At 47.6% G+C, this 18713-nt stretch overlaps 1 protein-coding gene across 6 annotated transcripts in view; it reads left to right on the top strand.

Annotated features, from left to right (window-relative positions):
* mpp7a (MAGUK p55 scaffold protein 7a) overlaps window positions 1-18713 on the top strand; it is a 101173-nt gene that overhangs the window by 29779 nt on the left and 52681 nt on the right. For all 6 annotated transcript variants that reach the window (XR_014554570.1, XM_083683559.1, XM_083683555.1 and 3 more), the window contains 2 exons: window positions 9332-9450; window positions 17523-17600. Coding sequence is in view for 5 of the 6 variants with exons in the window: in XM_083683559.1 (XP_083539685.1) it covers window positions 9332-9450; window positions 17523-17600 (197 nt within the window). In the remaining variant the exon portion in view is untranslated. The remainder of the gene's footprint in view (window positions 1-9331; window positions 9451-17522; window positions 17601-18713) is intronic.

Below are 18713 nucleotides of genomic sequence, written 5' to 3'. Positions count from 1 at the left end.
GAGTAATGTCTTACACACACGGTCCTATGTCATGTGTCTGTCTGAGTCCATGTGTGATGTCAGAGAGAGGAACATGTCAGGCCTTTCAACACGTAGAGCCGACAGCTGCCAGAGGTCAAGACCTGCTCCAATCAGAAACCCTGTCTGTGTCTGTGTTAACGACTGCAGACGAACCTACCGAACAACCTATCCCTTAACCCAACAATGAGGAGCAAGAGGACAAAGAGGACAGAAAAAAAAGAGAGGGAGACTGATGGATAAAGAGTGTGTCCGTCTCTGCGTCCAGACTTTGACAGAGTTTACGTACCTCGTTGTGGAAATTCGTATAGGAAAAGTGGAAAGCCAGACCATCAATTACGATTATAGTCATTTCAGGCAATTACTGGCAGGGGTTCTGTTTCCAAATAAAACGTAAAGACTCATCTCCCCATCCCTCCTCATTGATCGTCCAGTTAGATCGATCTTCACGAGGGAAATGAGAACGCTGTAGACAGCAGTGAGAGTGTGGCCACATATCTGCGTGTGTGTTCAGTTAAAGTATTCTTTTTTTTGGCCAGTATGTGGACTTGGTGATAGAGATCTTGCTAAAATGGCTAAATGATGATCTTTGAACCAAATAGTAGAATTTCTGTAGAATATTTCTTAGTTATCTATCTATATTTGAAATGCGTACAGTAAATGTTTAATAGCTCTTTCAGTGTGTGTGTGTGTGTGTGTGTGGGGGGGGGGGGGTGGCTGAGGGATTTGGCTGAGTCAGAGAGCAGCAGGTGATGGACACATTTATACCTCCCTATCTGTGGGTCTGAACGACAGCCAGGGCTTATGGGGGCTCACCAGGAGCAAATGAGATGGCAGCCACACTCGCACTGAAACCCCATATCTCCCTAAACCCACTGATGAAATAACACTGAACCACAGCTAGCCTACAGACTTATTAATGCTAATATTTTCCCCACTGTGAAAGGCCTAAGCACAGCACTTTATCTTCAGTGTGTGTATGGGGCTCTTATTAAAATGCTCATTATGGGAGTGTTTGGAGAATAAACATGGGGCGGCGTATGGTACAGATCATACTCCTTAGGAACATGTCCCATCTCTCTCCTTCTCTCTCTCTCTCGCTCTCTCTCTTTCTTTGCGGGAGCAGTCCTTCTTTTACACCAGCTCTGCTCGCTCTGCCCAAAAAAACAACAGACCTCTCTCCAAATTAAGATCTAATAAATGAAACCAAATAGTGCAAAAATAAACCTGAAAAACAATAAAAAGTTGGAAAACTGGCCTTTAAAATATGACCACGGGGAACGGTGGAATCGCCGTCCTAGTGGTTAGGTTACGCCGGGCCCTTTTTTGTGTGTGACTTTTGGAGTTTTTAATAAATACTTTGGAAGCAGATTAAGGAGGTTGATGGGACTGGCCCGCGGCTTGTGTTTAAAACTTGAGAAGGAATCGGTCCCCCTGGAGAGCCTGATGGCCTTTTCGGACTGATTTCTGTAGCCACTCTTCGACACTTTGTTGGCTGCTGTTCCAGAGCCTGGGATCCGATACACACACACACTCTCACACACACACACACACACACACACATTCATTTACATTCTAACAGCCTGGCCAAGCGGCAGGAAATTAGGTTTTAATTGTGCAAAAGCACTGCAAGGTTGATCAAGGGGGGCTGCCACAGAGGGATGTCCGAGAGATGTGTCAAAGCGCCAATCCAGTTTGCTTAACACGCAAACCCCCGTCAAAGCACTGTGGAGGTTTCTTTTTTTCCCCCCAGACAACCAGTGTTTAATAATCTCTCCTCCTGCTCTGGAATGATGGAGTTTTATTGCAGCCCCAGCCAGGGGGAGTTGGTTATTACGCCTCCGGTTCGGTACACAGACAGACCGAGCCCACCACTGTGTCTGCTACAAGCTGTCCCTCTCCTCCTGTGCTCAAAGATCCAGTGTCGTCTTTCTGCTCTCGCTGAGATTAATTGAGACGGATTCAATTACACCCTGTGTCTGTGTGCAGTCACTGAGCGCTGTAGAATGGGGAGTGATGCTGTGATGGTGCTCAGGGGCGTGATGGAAGTGCGGTGGTCGTCGGCTCACCGTATTCTCAACCTCCCTGCCGTGGACGTTCAGCATCTGGTTTGTGGCGTACAGATGCTAGTCTGCACTCTCCTGGAGCGTGCGTGGGTGTGTTCTCCTGGTGTGTATGTGTGTGGGTGTTTGCTCCTGATAGTCCCATTTCCTCCATGCTTATATGGTTATGGCCTCTTTCTTGTTAGGGCCGTCTGTCCACCCTGTCCTGGGGGGAAGGCGGTGGGGGCCTCTGGGTGCACCTCCACAGATGTTGGATAGATGCTTCAGAATGGGCATGTTCATCCATGTTGTCTACAGTTACCTGTCTTATACTGTATACTGTAGTAAAACTAGCAGTGAGCTGAATGAAGTGGTCGGGCGGTGTGGTGCGACAGAAAGCAGTTGTTGATTATTTCTGTATTCCCCAATGATTTAACCAATGATCTCCTGACACGCCACCTCTGATGTGACATTAGAGCGCCCCATTTACCGTGCGTCCGAGTCCAGTCCAGAACTAGCATTCACCCCTTGATTTGAAGACCCTGATGCCCTTTTATTAAGCCTATTAAAGTTTACTGTGTTATTCTGGGCCATACCTGCATGTTCTATCAAGGTTTACTGCCCCTCCGCAACATTAAAAGATAAGGGGAGTTTGCTATACACAGCTGGGGCGGTGGGGCCTGCTTGCACAAGGTACACATGGAAATCTTTGAAGACCAAACTGTTTTACCAGATTATCACTCTAATGAGTGTGTGTGTGTGTGTGTGTGTATAAGCGTGTGATTAGTGTGTGATTATACATCCCCTTCGCATCCGAGCCCATCCCACTCTGTCGAACAAGGCAATGGCTGTATAATGACATACGGTAATGAGACACAGAGATCCATATTGTTTATCACTCAGAGTGGCTGCCTTATAGCTTCCACAGACATGCAGGCCCTAATAACGGAGCTATGAGCGATATGACAAGAATGGCCATATTAAATTTCTTCGAGGCTAACAGTAAATTTTTCCGTTCTGATGTCAAGAATGCCGAGCATCTGGAATCTGTGGAGCAAGCAAGGGAGCACGGCGGTGGCGTTCGCTACGGGAGCACTTTGTCCATTTCAAGCCGCTTGTCGTCCTCCCAGACCGGCACTCTGCTCTGCCACAGGGATACAGTACTGAAACACAAGGATTTGTTGCCACTGGAAAGGCTCCCTGTTTCCAATTACATCAGAATGAAAATTTCCACATCGTTTTAGCAAACCGGCAAGAGTAGGGATATCAAAAAAAGAGAAAGAGAATGAGAGCGGGAGGAATTTTATTTATTTATATACATATATAACTTTTTTCAAAGGGATAATGATATCCCTGACTGTCCCTTTCCAAAGTACACAGAGTACTAAATAGGTCATCACTGGGTAGACGACATGCTCACTTGCATTAGAAAGTGCCTGAAAACAGCTTCACAGGCCATGTGCACCATTTGGGCATCAGGCAACGGGATATTGAATAATAACATTCCATTGTAGAGAGAGAAAGAACTCTTCACTATTGAGCTTTTACAACACGTTTAAAAACGTGCTTGTTTTAGTGTTGAAGCAAATTATACATTTTCAGGTGGCATTACCGCATGTGTCTCAGTCAGACTTCTGAATGAGTCTTTCCTAAAACTTGCAGGCTTTGGAGACAACATGCAGTGGTGTTCGTGGGGTTCAGCCTCACTCTCTCCTGTGCTGCTCAGTTTGTCGGGTAAGCGAAGGTGGCAGGTTGTTTGGTCCTGGCTTGCTTGTTGTGGCTCCTGTGTTTTGTCTGCGCACGTGTGGAGCCGCTGGACCGTGCTGGGCCAAGGAGCAGCCATTCATCTCCATCTGGGGAATGGAGAGTTCTGGAAGGCCACCACTGAACCCCACGCTCCCGCAGCCTCCCAGACCTCACATCCACCAGCCAGGCCACTCTGGGATACTAGTCCAAACTAATTTTCTCTCTTTTTTTCTCTCTCTCTCTTTCTTTCTCTCTGTGTCCCTCTATTTCTCTATGTCTCTCTCTCTGTCTTCCTCTCCTGTTCGCCCCAGAGCTTACTCACATTATGGAGGGAACTGGTGGGTCAGTTTATAAAACAATAAAACCCTACAGACTTGGACTGTTCTCCCTCTCTTTGTTTTCCTCCAGTTTGGCCAACTAGCAGGAGAACACAAATCTAGACGTTCTGCTGCGTAAAAACTGTAATAATCGGATTGGCTGCAAACTCTCTGTGGGGCTCTGCTTGGGTTCTGCTGGCCTTAGACACAGCCACAGAATGTGTGCATTCAATTAGGTTCATTAGAAGAGCCCCTTTGTCCTGAGCCTCGTGCTGAAAGCCCTTTGAAGTGTATAGGTGTGTGACTGAGTGCGGGGAGAGGATGGGTGAAGCGGTTACGTTGTGGTAGTCAACAGTGCGTTGAAAAATAAATAAATCCTTTTTGAAAAGCTTGGCCTGCCCTGCCCTGGCTCCGGGGTAGCTTTGATAAGTGCCTTCAACCTGGAATCTCTTTTCGGAGCGAGGCATGATCTCAAAGGGGCCGCTCTTTGTAGTTGCTGGGATGACATGCATCCAAAGTTCAGCCGATTGTAGTGAAACAGTCGATATATGATTGGAGCAACGGTTGATTGCACCTGGACCAGCCCTTACAGTGAAGTCATTTTTCCATGGGGAGCTAACTAACATCTTGCACGCTGTTCTTTTTGGAGTTATTTAAGATGATGACATTGAAATGTCATTCAGATCATAATGGAAGGCTCAGACTCTGACCTTTTTTAATGTGGAGAAGTGGTAAGGTCTCTGAAGCTGGTAATGGGGAGGTTTGTGGGTTTGATTACGGACTGGACCCCTGCTGTTGGGTCTTAGAGCCAAGTCTTCTATGTTACCTCCCTCTCTTTCTCCTCAGTCCTTGCTATGATTTCCAATGTGAACACCACTGGACGCATTGTAAGTTATGGTAAAGGATCACAGTGTCTGCTCATGTAATTCTATATAATTTTATGTCTCAAGTGATGCAGCACTAGTCAAACGGTTACTTAATCTGTACAAGGTATGGGCTCCTACTGCTTGACGCTCTGTCGTTTTACCAGAGGGAAAGAAAATATCGAAAAATTCATTGTTCTGACACTAGTTGAACTCAACAAGAAAGGCAAAGTCATAAAAGCAGCTCCCAGAGACAGGACGCCATGGCGGAGGTTTAAGAGGGGTCATCAGGACAGGTTCGCCTCTGCACAGAAGCTGTTTGGAGCAGAGAGGGCGGTGGGCCGATAACACATTCTGTCCTGGCTGTGAAGTCTGGGCCTTAAACAGCTCTCCCTTTCTGACTTGCATCTGCCCACACTAGAGATTTTTCAGCAGCTCTGAAAGCGTCATCAAGCTTCTTCAACTGAAGTAATGACTGTTCCTTTTCCCACTTGGGGAATACAGTAACAGAAACCCGTCAACTTCATATGATATACCATGAAACTACTTGATAATATAATGTTGTTACTACAGTAATTACAGTGTCACTACAGATACAATATACGGTCAACTTCATGTAAAGTATTAGCCTACCCTACTTTCCCCACTACCCATGGCTCTGCACTATAGGGCTAGGACATTTTTCTTTCTCTCTCCTGCTCTCCTCTCTGCTCTCCCTTTCTCCTGTGCGGTGCTCTGATAGACCTGAGGTTTCCTCTCCCTGTGGATCCTCAATGAAGAGGTAAATCAGCCACAGAATGGATTGGGCTACACAGACTGCAGCTGCTGCCTTATTTTTTTTTTCTGCCCTTATTTTCCGCAGACAGGCTTGAAACATGTTCGCCGAGCAATGTTTGAAATACTGACCTCCGAAGAGGTCCCAAGTGTTGTCATATTTTTTTCCAGGCCCGGCGAGGCGCGCATTTTTCTCTCGATAAATCCCTGATAGATATACGATGCAGATTAATAACTCATTCAGCACCTGGGAGAGAGGAAACTGAGACAGGCCCAACATTCATTTCCTGTATTCCTTTCAGACGAAACAAGTTCATTTTCACCAGGCACACTCTCTCTCTCTCTCTTGGTGCACTTTTGGTTTTAAAAAATATTCCCCAGAGCCTATGCTATTCGGGGCAGTGATTTTACTATTCTTAAGAAAAAACATAAAAACTCCACAATATGGACTGGACTGATAAATCCGTCTTCCAATGGCCCCAGCCAATTGTCATCTTCTGGCCTGGCGGTGTAGAAACAGTGCCAGAGAGGTCATCGTGTAATTCCGAGGGGCATATTTTGCATCGGAATGAACTCTCTTGTGTCGTAATAGTCTGTAATTATAGTCTCTTGTTCTCCTCCAGAAAAACCAGAGGCAACGACCTCTGTGACCTATGAATTCAATGAGTATTATGTTTAATTCATTTCAATTTCGACTTTTAAAAAAGGCTCTGAAAACATAGTTATTTTCTTCAACCGCTATGGAGGTGTGGGCATGACAGGGGAAGCGCTATTTGGCAGTGTGTGCCATCATTTCCTCTTACTGTAAGCCCCTGGAAGACCTTGGCCTCTCTGGTCTGTCTACAGGCTGCTGTCCTGCCCAACCCAGCCCCAGGACCACTGGACCGGGCCGCTGTAACACTCTATCCACAACAGAACATAGCGGCCATACGGGCACACTGCCAGGTCCAGCCCGGCCTATACTCCAGCCACATAAAGACCTGAGAAGGACCAGAACAACTGAGCCAAGCCAATCTGAACCGAGCCAAATCTGGCCCGGAGGAAACGAGCGGGCCCGCCCTGTTGTAGTGGGGGCAAGCTTGGCCTAGTCTGCTTCCTCTCTCTCTCTCCCTGGCTGGAGTGTCCGATATCACAGCTCTATACATGGCTGACTGGGTCTCACTTTCCCCACACTCTGGCAGTGTCCACACTCAGCCCAGCCCTCCATGGCTCCAGCCCCAATTTGACGGGGCTTTGTGGTCCTTTTGTCTTTGTCTTTCTCTCATACTTCCCACTCTTCCTCCCCTCTTTCCTCTTGTCCATTCCCGCATTTAATTTCAGCCTGCAGGACCTTGTTTAGTTCTTGGCACATTGACACTACCACTGCTGCTGCTGTTCGTTGTCCTAACGTGCCTCAGTGTCACTCGGTTCAGCTCAGCACACTGACCCAGGGGCCAGCACGGCCTGCCGTTACTGTAAACTCAGACCAGCAGCCATTGATCTCTTCCCCATACAACCACATAAAACAGGACAATCTGTTTAGTTTTCCATGTGGGTGAGGGGAGCGGGGTGCTGGAGCCTAGAGGGATGGAGAGGTTAGGGGGTGAAGGGGACACAGCATAGGGGGGATTGGGGATGGAGGCGTGTCACCTGGGAGTGGGGGGGGGGGCCCTCACTCCCCCCCCCCCCCCCCCCCAGCCTGAAGCAGCTTACAAGGGGTCTGCTGTTGCTGCTGCCGTGGTGATGGCTTTACCACGTCGTCATCCCCGTCCCCCCCTCCACCTCATCCAGTGTCCTTTTAAACCTTTTATAATATGACATACTGTTCAGCTTTCCAAGTTGTAAATTAATGAGGGGACCAGATGCCCCTATGGCCTGTAGCTGGACCAGCATGGTTCTGATGAGGCCTACAGAACCAGGGCTCAGGCCCAGGACTCCTCCAGGACGAGGCAGCATTACACTGATCCTTGTCTGGGTGGGAAGGGGGTCAATTACTTACACAGAGAGAGAGAGATTGAGAGAGAGTGTCTGTGTCTGTGTGTGTGTCTGTGTGTGTGTGTCTGTGTGTGTGTGTCTGTGTGTGTGTGTGCGTGTCTCTCTCTCTCACGCATACTACATACTTTAATGCAGTCTCTCCTACCCTCCCTGTCTCTCTCTCTCTCTCTCTCTCTCTCTATCTATCCCTCTCTCCCCCTCATCTTTCTGCCTCTTGCTTCACGCCACTGTACAAGACTGCTGGACAGTGGGGTGTTAATGTTACACCGAGACAGTGTTCTGGAATGTGATGGAAAAATGTAATCTTCATATATCCTGTCTGTTTGAAATCTGACCAACAAAAAAACATCTCTAAATGTGAACCAGAGCAGTGAGAGTGTCACATGACGGTCTCTTCAACAGCAGCTCATGAACTCGGCCTTGCTGCCACCGTCTGTCACTATGGCTACCCCACCAACCAGAGCCAGTTGCCAGTACACACTCCCTCCCAGCCAGGCTGGGTCAGGGATGAGTGTTTTCAATCAATCATTTTGAGCAATGATGTTTCCAGTTCTTTCTTTTTTCTTCTTCTTCTTTTTAATATGTTAATTCAATACATGTTCATGAGGCTTATTTTGATGGTGTTTCTGTTTGTTTGTGTGTGGTCAAAAGAGGTTTAAAGTAAATGTGTCTCTGTGTGAGGTCAGCTCCTATAGCGGAGAGGGTAGAGGGCCTTTGTGTACCTGTTTAGCCCAGTTTGACTGCACCCTATACAAGCTTGCCCATTAATCTATCCCCTAGTTGAGTCCAGTGCCAGGCCTGGGGGTCAGAACCGCTTATCTGCCTCTGCTTTACAGCCCCCTGTAACAGGCTTGTGTTGGGTTTGGAAGGCTCTGCCGTCGCTCGTTTTGTGTTCCCTCTGAGGGTTCACCCCTTAATCTTGAAACCATCAGCCCCAGTCTGGTTCTCTTTAAATTGAATTTGAAAAATTCATTCTTTTAAGCTGGGAGTAAGCCCCTGTGGAGTTTACTGCGTGTGTTTGTTTTAAGGGGATTCAGATGGTTGTGGACACTGAGGAGCTTTTAATTCATCACTGCCACTGATGTGCTCACCAGGCATCCCTCACCAGCACAGAGGGCTCTCCAGACCCAATACTGGCTTTTAGAGTTTGTCTTTGTCTTGAATTCTTGTCTGTTCTGCACTAGTGCTTAGCAGGTTTGGTTAAAGCAGTGATATGGATGGTTAAAGCAGTGCAGATTGAGATATATGTATTTTTTTTTTTGGGGGGGGTATTTTGTGTGGCTCCTGGAACAACAGGAAAGTCTGAAACAATGGCAGGAAGTGCAGGCTGTGAGAGGAAGTGGCTTATTGCCTCCTGCCGTCCTGGCCCAGCGTAGGGCTCGCTGTAGTCTAGGGACCGACCAGAAGAGCTTAACTACCCTATACTAAACTTTGGTGATACTTATTTTTTTAAAGAAAAGTCCCTCCTAAGAACTACTTCCTGTGTGTGTGTGTGTGTCTGTCTGTATGTATGTGTCTCTGTGTGTCATTGTGTCTGTGTGTGTGTGTGTTTGCAAAGAGTAATGACCTGATGAACGTGTTTCCCCTTCCTCTGCAGGTCTGTATGAGCTGCTGGCTGCCCTGCCGTCCCAGCTCCAGCCCCATGTTGACAGCCAGGACGACGGCACCTTTCTACAGGACATGTTCGGAGAGAGGAGCCTCCACTCTCTGGTCAAGGTAAATCTGCCTCTTCCTCCCCTGCCCCCTCCAATCTCTTTAGACGGCTCTGTCTACAGTGGTGGTGTTACTATCATCAAGGGATCTCTCCCTGTCACAGAGTCGCTCCCTCACTCATTTCTTTGTTCTAACTCTCTTTGCGTCTTCTCCCTCTCCTCTCTCATCCATACTCCAATCTCTTTCTCTGAAATGTACAGTATTCCCCTTTCTCACCCTCTTTTCCTCATCATTCTCTCCCTCCCTCTCTGTCTTTCTCTCTTCTCATCTCTTCCTCCGTACAAGGCAGTCTTTATGTAGCGCCGAGGGTGGTGCTGTGAGGCGGTTCACTGGACCGGGCTGTTAAAGCAGATAGCTTTGGAGGCTGAGGAGATGAGCACACTTGATATCTTTATTTTCTGGCAGACGGTGATAATGAGTGAACCACATGCCTGCAGTCTGTCCTCTGCCCTCGTCTGGGGCCGCAGTCTGCAGCCTTTTTCATACTTTTCACAGCCCACTCCTCCCTCCTTTCCTAGGAACAGAGCCAAGACCTTATCCTTTGCAACCTGCGCTTTTGTTCTAATATTTGTGTTCGTTAGTTTTGCTGGTATAGAGCGTCATAAGTACACCAATATGGGTCTATGAAGTAGAGGTCAAATTGATGAGTGGTAGCAGCCAGCTTTGGCTTGCCGCTGGTGGCTGCAGTCTTTCTGTCATAGACGAAAAAATCGTCTCTATGAGAGAAAATTGACATCATTCCCCCCCCTCACTAAGGAAACCTTTTCTCTATTAGTGTGTTTGTACAGGCTCCAGGCTGTAATGTGCCTATGCAAGCATGTAAAAACTCCAGAACTGAAATATCTCAGATACTGGGGTAAAGACCTGAGGTTGGGACATAAGGAAACCAAATGGGTTTCATTTTGTGCTTGGTTTGTTATGAATGGCATAACACAAAAGCTTTTTCCAAAGATAATGACGGTTAGGGTCTGTATATGTTCAACATCTAAATCGTGTTGGCCCAAAGAAAATGTAATCTAATATGTAGCGAATATAATTATGCTAACGAACATGGGGTCACGTTTCCATGACATTTACGCAGGCATGTGGGTGTACCTCACCTGTGTTTGTAACCGCACTACCTAATCCTTAATAGAGCCTACAGATCTCTCTAAACCAGCCGGCTACAGTACAGACCTGCGCTGCAGGCTGGGCTTGAGAAGTCTGGTTGGGAAAAGCTGGTGTGGAAGTCTGTTGCCCTTGTGCTGCCATCTGCACAGAGACTCGTGAGGGGCCAGCGGGGCTGGGAAGTCAGTTTCACTCCTCCTTTCCTCCTCTCCCATTAAAGACCCTTTGAAACACTTAGCAAAGGAGAGCCAACCAATTAACAAGCTTAGTGATTGCCAAGGGCTGACAGTTTGTGAGAGTTCGGATTGGGAGGGGGAAGTGTTTTTAATGTGTAATGTTCTCTGTCCCATAATGAATTGCAGTCCCTTCACAAAGTGAAGTCCACCTTGAGGACGGGCCAGTCACTGACTGGCTCTCACACTATGGGACGCATCAGCTGCAATCTATAAATATTGCCAAGGTTTACTGCCTAATGTGGCCTAATTCACCATCGCTACTGTAGCGTAATATATACCCTATTAAAGAAGAATTGTGGGAAAGCTTGTCCCTCCCAGCCGTGAAGCAATCGAATACGTCAGGGTGACATGAAAGCAGCATGCACATTTCTCTTCTGCCAAGACAAGACCATTCATTTCTTGTTTTTTCACATTCTCGCCATCTCTTTTTTGTCAACGAAATGTGAGCTAAATGGGTTTTTAGTGTCTCTTACCGTTAGCATTGGGACATGAGTAGAGAAGGCTCTAACCCTACTTTAGACGAGCAGGATTGTGTGTGTTTCCCCCTGCCCTGGTACCAAGATCTCGGCCAGACGGCCTGACAGACAGACAGAGAGACGCAATTCAGTACAACACTCTCACCACGTCAGTGGTACACCATTAATATAACCTGCCTCATCCTCCTCCCCCACAGACCCTCTGCAGATTCTACCCCTCATTTCACTGGGCTGTGAAACAGAGGCTTTGGGAGAGGCTAATACCAGAAAAAACATCATAGTAATCTGACAAGTGAAACAGCTTGCTTGCTCATATGGAAACTATCAGGCCCCACCTGGATATTTGTGGAGCATCGGATGACGGGGTGTCTGGAGAGATCCCCAAGCAGAGGTAGAAGTGTCAGAGACAGAGAGAAAGACAGAGAGATTCAGGCCTACTGTAGACTCTAACCAGACTCCTCATCTCTGTCTCTCCTCACCTGCTCTCACAGACAGTCAGGACAGGCCCTTGTGTCCCTGGTAATCCGATTATGTCACGAAGATGAAACAAATATTTTCTCATATAGTCTTTTCAATGGGACCGAGTTCAGAGTGCACTGCTTTGCAGACTTTTCATTGGGACGGCAAAGGCACATCAAGAAAGGCGAGCCCATGTATCAGAGCTAAAACGACACAGACGGTTTTCCTCCTTTCAATTAAAGTGAGTTACTCAAGTGTGCTTTCTATAAATTCCCCCTGTTGTTACTGTTCCCTTGCCAAGTTCTCGCTCCACAAAAAGCCACAGGAAATATAATACAACGTTCAATTTCCACCTGCCTCAGGTGCGGGGTGCTTTAAGACCAACTTTCTGTCAGCAAGCCTTCAGTTAGGCCCAGAGCGGCTCGTTTGTGGTCGGTCAGTTCTCCCTGTAATACTGCTCTAGTTAGATGCTAATAGGCCTGGCAATTGCCTCCCAGTTATGTGTGCTCCTGAAGTGGCTTTAGCTGTTCCTACTTCAAATGCCACACTCCTTTAATGACATGTAAAGGTGCTTCAGCTGCTGCTTGTAATGGATGCAGAGGTGTTTCAGGTACTCAAGGCTGACCGAGGGTTTTTACTGCTTTTGTGTTTATAGTTTATAGTTCTCACTGTGTTCTTAAACACATTTGAGTATAATGAATCCAGTGATTCTTTGTTTACAGAAGATGCTTTTGATAGTTTGAGATTTAGTGAATGATTTTTTGTGACCAAAGTGTGTGGATGTTGTGGTTTCCTTTTTATCACAGGGAATGACTCTGCAGGTGGACTTCATAACATATTCCTCAACAGTAACAATAAGAAGGACATGAGCACCTTCTGCATGGATGCTCAGTTGGACCAAATCTTAGGGGTCAACAGCCTGACCTTCCCTATGCCTTTCTCAACCTTACCTAAGACTGTGTCTGGTCCTGCCTTGCCCCTCAGCCCTCAAGCACTATTGAATCCCAAAAAGGAAATTGTTTCAAACCGCTTGTCTAGCTGCAAACTTAGTCTCTGAGCCGTTTAAACCCCATACCCGGCACGCTGCAATAAAATGGCTAATCGTCTCTTGTGCTGGACTCGGCTTGTAAGCCTACACCACCTGAGAGATCCGCTCATGCTGCCTGCGGTTAGCACGTCCCTCGCCCCAGTGTCCACTGAGCCCTATATTTATTATTTTGGGGGAACAGGAACCCTCCTGAGAAGCTGTGCAAACACCTGTTGGCCGCTTTGGGAAAAGTGACCCCTTTCCTTTGGGATAGTTGACCTCTGTAGCTGTCCTCTCACTTACCTGTCTTCGTTTTTACTGCATCCATTGAGAGGTTCACACAAACATAAAAACGATGTAGTTATAGTTCATTTACGAATAATAGATACAGCCATAATGATTCAACTTGCCATTTGCTCTTAGAGAGTACTTGTTGACACAAGCAGGATTGTTTTTTATGGTTTTAAAACCTTCATTTAATCCAAAATAAATCCCCCCTCTCGCAACATTATACTTCGGTGCTTAGGCTGCAATCCAAACATTTTCATAACTGTTTAATGGTTGAACGCAGCGTGAAGTTAAAAGATCATGCTCACTGTACACAAACAAGCTCGTCTGGACAGCGCCTACAGAGCCAGACAGACGATGGATGGGGCCAAACACAGGGTTGTGATAGGGACAGTGGAGAGTATAAAAACTCACCCCAGTGCAGACGCATGCCTTAATGGCTACAGAATGGGTTTAAAACTCACTGACTTGAATCATGTCTAGGCTATTTGGAGGGAAAAGTGGCCTATCCTTTTCTATCATATCACCAACTTATTGCCTGTTTAGAGACTTAAGAAACTCTTTTGATGAGTTTCAGTTTCAGAACTATTATTCCAGGCATAGGCTGCTTTGGTAAGCTGTGATTTGCATGTTATTCCAGAGGAAAAAAGACTAAAGTGAAACCAGAGGATCTTATGAAGCCAACTTTATAAGGACATGGAGCAAAAAAGCAGAAATATGGAAAATATGGATCAGAGTGCCATGTACTGTATTTACAGCTCCCACATGGGCTGAGGTCTGTCTGAAAACAGCACAAATAACCTCTGACCTGGAACGAAAACACTGCTTAGTTCCTACCACTTTTACATGTGGATGTGTGTAGTGTGTGGATGTGTGGGTACCCCCGGACGCCTCCAGACCCTCATTCAGCAGTGCACTGTCTCAGAATAAACGGGGTCTACTCTGGGTTGAAACAGGGGCCCCTCTCCTGTTACCCAACCCCAGCATTCCCTCTTCTAGAGCTCCATAAGGAAATCTATCCTCTAACTTAATGATATGGCTGTCACGGCCGCCTGGCCCACTGCCCTGCTCCCTCTCCCCCAGAGCTGCAGTGCATCTGCTCTGCTCTTAATAAGCCGTCACATTCTCCAGGCCTTTTCCACGACAAACGAGAGACGAGCGTGTTCCACACGAATCCGGAGCAGAGGCGCCAGACCTCCATGCACTGGCTCCTCAAGGCAACGTGCTCTTCGTACGTGTCCGACTCCTCCAGAGAGAGAGGGGGGGGGGGGTCTGAAGTATAGAGGGAGGACACGCATGTATAACTTTAGCCACTGATTTGGTGTTGTGCCTTTGCCCGGGCACAGTTGAGGCAGTACTGTACTGTACCAGTCGACTCCACAGCAGCCAGAATCAAAACATGTGGCCACTAGGGGCGCTGTTGAGTTATCTCTTGGCGGTGTGGTGAAAGATGGCCCTGTCATATCCAGGCACTGGCTATTGCTCCTCCATACTGTCCAGATCCTCATGCCAGGACTGGGCTCTGCTGAAAACCGACCCAGTGTGAAAGGAGAGGAGAACACAGCCTCTTTCCTCCTGGTGCTGTGAGAGGGTCTTGGGTAAACACAGACTGACAGGTATTTCAGTCTCAAGCCAGCACGTCTGCCCCCTGTCTCCCCTACTTGGGCCAGTCCGGCCGCCATCTCCCCCCACGTTGCAAGGGCTGATGAGGTGTTCTAGATTAGGCCTAGTGTTCGGTGGATACTGGATACACTCCGGCAGGCCTGTGTGGAAACAGGAGCAGAGGGGTCATCGTGAGCTTTCCTCGGCCGATGTTAACCAGGTGCTCCTAGCCGCCTCACAGGCCCCGCACACAGAAACACAATCCAGCCATGTGATCTCCAGACCTCTCTTTCTCTCTCTCCATCTTTCCTTCTCTCCATTCTTCCAGACATTTACCACTGTGCCTTTTTTTCTGAGCCCTTGTGCCCTCAGTGTGTTGGTACAGGCATGCCACAGAGGCTTAGTTCTATTGAGTAGGGTTCATACAGGTTACCTTTGACCTGGTAACCATGACAGTGACCCCCAGCAGGGATGAGGAAGACTGATGTTGTGTCATGTGGGGCTTATCCCCTCTGGAAATGTTCTCCCATTTCAAACATTAACATCAGCTCCAATACATGTTTCTGATTCATGTTTGTGTTTATATTTTTTTGGTGTTGGCGTGTGTATTTTAAGCCTGTGGGGTATTTATGGAACCGAACAACTTGGTTTGAGCCTCCATGGGGACAGATACACAGTGGTCCATTGTTGCATGTTTTCTGAAGAGCCTGTGAAGGTCCACATTCATTCCTTAAGCCTGCACTTCAGGGACCTCTCTGCATCTAGCGTTTTGTGGATGAGTGACTCCATGGCTCTTTTAAAAGAGGAAATACTGTATTTCTCATCCGCTCTGGAGCAGAATCCCTGTCTTTGATTTGCCTGTGCATTCTGGAGCCCTGCTCTGGTCCAGCTAAGCCCCTGGCTGGCTGTAACACACTGCCTCTCAGTGTTTCAGCCCCACTTTTTCCACCGTGTGGCCGCATCTTGCCAGGAGCCCTGTTTCGCTGGGGGCCCAAAGAATGTGCTCTAGCATATGTAAAGCGTCATAATGGCTTTTAAATACGTGACACCGGCGGACAGATGCATTCCTGTGCTCTCGGACAGGCAGTTGGACGCTGTCCTTAGTTGTAAATAAAAGCATTTAATCTTGCATTCTCTCACCGAAATTCCACAGTAACTAAGCAGGCTTAGTGGAACTACCTAAGCAGATGTCATTTTCTGGTATGTAAGACGGTGTCATTCTTCCTCTCAGATTCACCATGTTTTTTACAGTGATGCGCAAGACGGATGAAGTAACTGTAGCTCCTTCTGTGTCCTTTTATGGGCTGCGGGGGTGAGAGGAGACTGAACTTTGAGAGGCTTTAGAACAGTAGAGAGCATTTTCTCCCTGCGAATATAATGTGGTATGCATATAGATGTAGTCACATGCATACTGTACCTATACAATCTATACCAGCATGTACATTGTTACTGCAACAACAGACCTGTAAGCATCCATGAAGTCAAATGTGTGTGTTATGTTTCACAACTCAGTGATGTGGACTAACTTATTCCCAGTACTCTCTAGGCTATGTGAGGCCCATGACTGCCTAAGGGGCCTCTCCATCCCCAGGCTCAGAGCCTCAGAGCCTTGGAGCTCAGTGTAGCAGCCGTCTGGCTCCCCACCCAGCCCTCCACAGATTACCACAGTGACACGCCTAATGCAGAGTGTTTTATGGGCGAGTAATGTGGACTTTGCACAGGGATTTGAACCTTCAAGGCTTCCCTTCAACAGACTTAAACCTGACCCTGAAACAAGGCTGTTCTTGGCTAACAGTCTATGTGACACCGTGATTTACCATTGGAGACCGCATGTCTAAATCTACTGATACTAGTATACCAGTGTTCAGCCAATATTTGAAAATAAACTATGATGAGGAGAGGGGTATAAATATGCTTGGACATAGACATATTTTAGAGAGCTCTTGTGCGTTGCTGTAACCCAATTTCCCTCCATAAAAATCACCATAGCCTGTATCATCAACATATTTTCTGTCAAGATTCTATTTTCTGAATACAAACAGGTTTTGTTCGGTTTGTTCATATCAAAGCCATTCCAGTGGGTTTTTTCACCCAGTTGCTGGGATATTTGAGTCATTGAGAATGCCATTAGGAGAGACAGATTCCATCCTGCGAGGGGCAGTAATTTGCACATTCTTCCTAGCAGCATTCCTCTGACGATCAGAGCTATGATGTTGTCCGGGTAACACGGTTTCAGAATGAAGAAAAAAAAAAAAGTGAGAGAAACAGATGTTTTAATTACAAAACAACTGTAATTTTTAACTTGTCAGAAAACAAACCACATTTTCCCCCTCTCCTCCTCCTCCTCCTCCTCTCAATGAGTGATTACCTGGTTGTGGTTTGTCACTGCTCCATGTGCGCAATGTGTGTAGGCCCTCCAGGCTCCCAGCTCCAGGCTCCCAGCTCCAGGCCAGGGGCTGCTCTGTCACTGTCACACCAGCCAGAGGGCTCTCTCGTCCAGCCTTGTGTTGGAATGTGTGCTGGGACATCCAGGAATTATCCAGATTTCAGCCCACCTGTCACTCAGGCCCTTGGCCCAGCTCCTCAAGCCTGCGTTGGTATGCAGAGAGACAGAGGAGAGGTATCAGGAGGCTGGTTGTCCATGTCTTTTCAGCAATTGGACTTGACAACATCCCGTGTCGTGTCAATGGCTACACAGACGCACTTCTTGTCAGATCAGCCTCTGTGTGTGTGTGTGTGTGTGTGTGTGTGTGTGTGTGTGTGTGAGAGAGAGAGAGCAAGCTGACACCGGCTCAACTGGGCCCCTGGTGTTTGTTCAGCTCAGCCTCCCTATGGACCATGCAGCCTGTGTCTGACCCCCACAACAATCTTTCCTTTCAGATCCACGAGAAACTGCAGCACTATGAGGAGCGCAGCCCTGCCCCGGTCCAGGACAGCGCAGGGAGCCTGGCCCGTGACGTAAGTACCCCTGGGGGAACCCCCTCTCTGTTTACACCCCACCTCCCCTTCTGTCCCCTCAGGACCCCCCTGAGTCACCCACGGGAGTCAGATGAGGTTTCCCTGTTGTTGTTTCTCCTCCTTATGACCTCTCAACTCTCTCTGTGTAGCTACCAGGCTCTTCTCACTCTAAGAATGAGATGACTCGCCTGTTCCAATAACACTGTACCCTCAGATCTACCCTCTGCCCCCCCCCCCACCCCCCCCTTCGTCTAGCCGCTACGGAATAGAATATAAAATCCAGCTCTTGTACCCCCAGGGGAGAGATGTATCATTCCTGGGGCAAAGGAAAGAGAGAAGAGAGTGAGAGAGGGCAAAGATCTGAAGGAAAGCTAAAGATGGATGAGGATGTTGGGCGGAGGACCAGGGCAGACAAACGGCAGATGAAAGAAAGGAAATGAGCCGTGTGACATAAATAAATGAGTTAGAGAGGTGGAAGCGTCACCGCACTACCTGTGGCACACGGCCTAGCGATTTATTAACCTGTCCCCAGAATGCCATTGCACCGTGGCAATAACAAACTATCAACAAGGCTGCATATGATGGGCTGTTTCCTCTCATCGGCCTACAAAAGCCTGCTCGCCTCATCAGTCTATGAAAAACATTTTAGATCATTATTAACAAAACATCCATTGACAAGATGCTAGTGTTTCTCCCTATACAGTAGGTCATTAATTAAACTAGCAGTATCACACACACACACACACACACACACACACACACCCACCCACCTGCGTAAACCCACGGGCCAGTCTGGCTTAGTAAGCGGGGGAAAGCCAATGGTTTAATGATCTGTGGTTTTGTTTTAAATCCCCAGCTCTGTTTATTGTAATCAAAGTGCCTCAGAGTATTCCTCCCCATTTAAAGAGCACATGGCCATATATCATCATAATTAGTCCTGAGTCAGAAGAAAGGAGAAAGGGAGAGTGAGTCAGTCCTGTGGTCTTTTTTATGGACTGGCTGGTCGTGTGTTTCTTTAGCAGAGCTGGTGTGTTCTGCTCTGACCCACAGTCAGAGCCACAGAGAGACTTGAGAAGACTGATGGCAGCCCCCCGGGTCACCAGGCCCAGAACC

This window comes from Argentina silus (assembly GCF_951799395.1).
Source record: "Argentina silus genome assembly, chromosome: 1".
NCBI classification, from domain to species: domain Eukaryota; kingdom Metazoa; phylum Chordata; class Actinopteri; order Argentiniformes; family Argentinidae; genus Argentina; species Argentina silus.
Note: the sequence above shows the minus strand (reverse complement) of the source record. Positions and strands in the feature narration are given on the sequence as shown.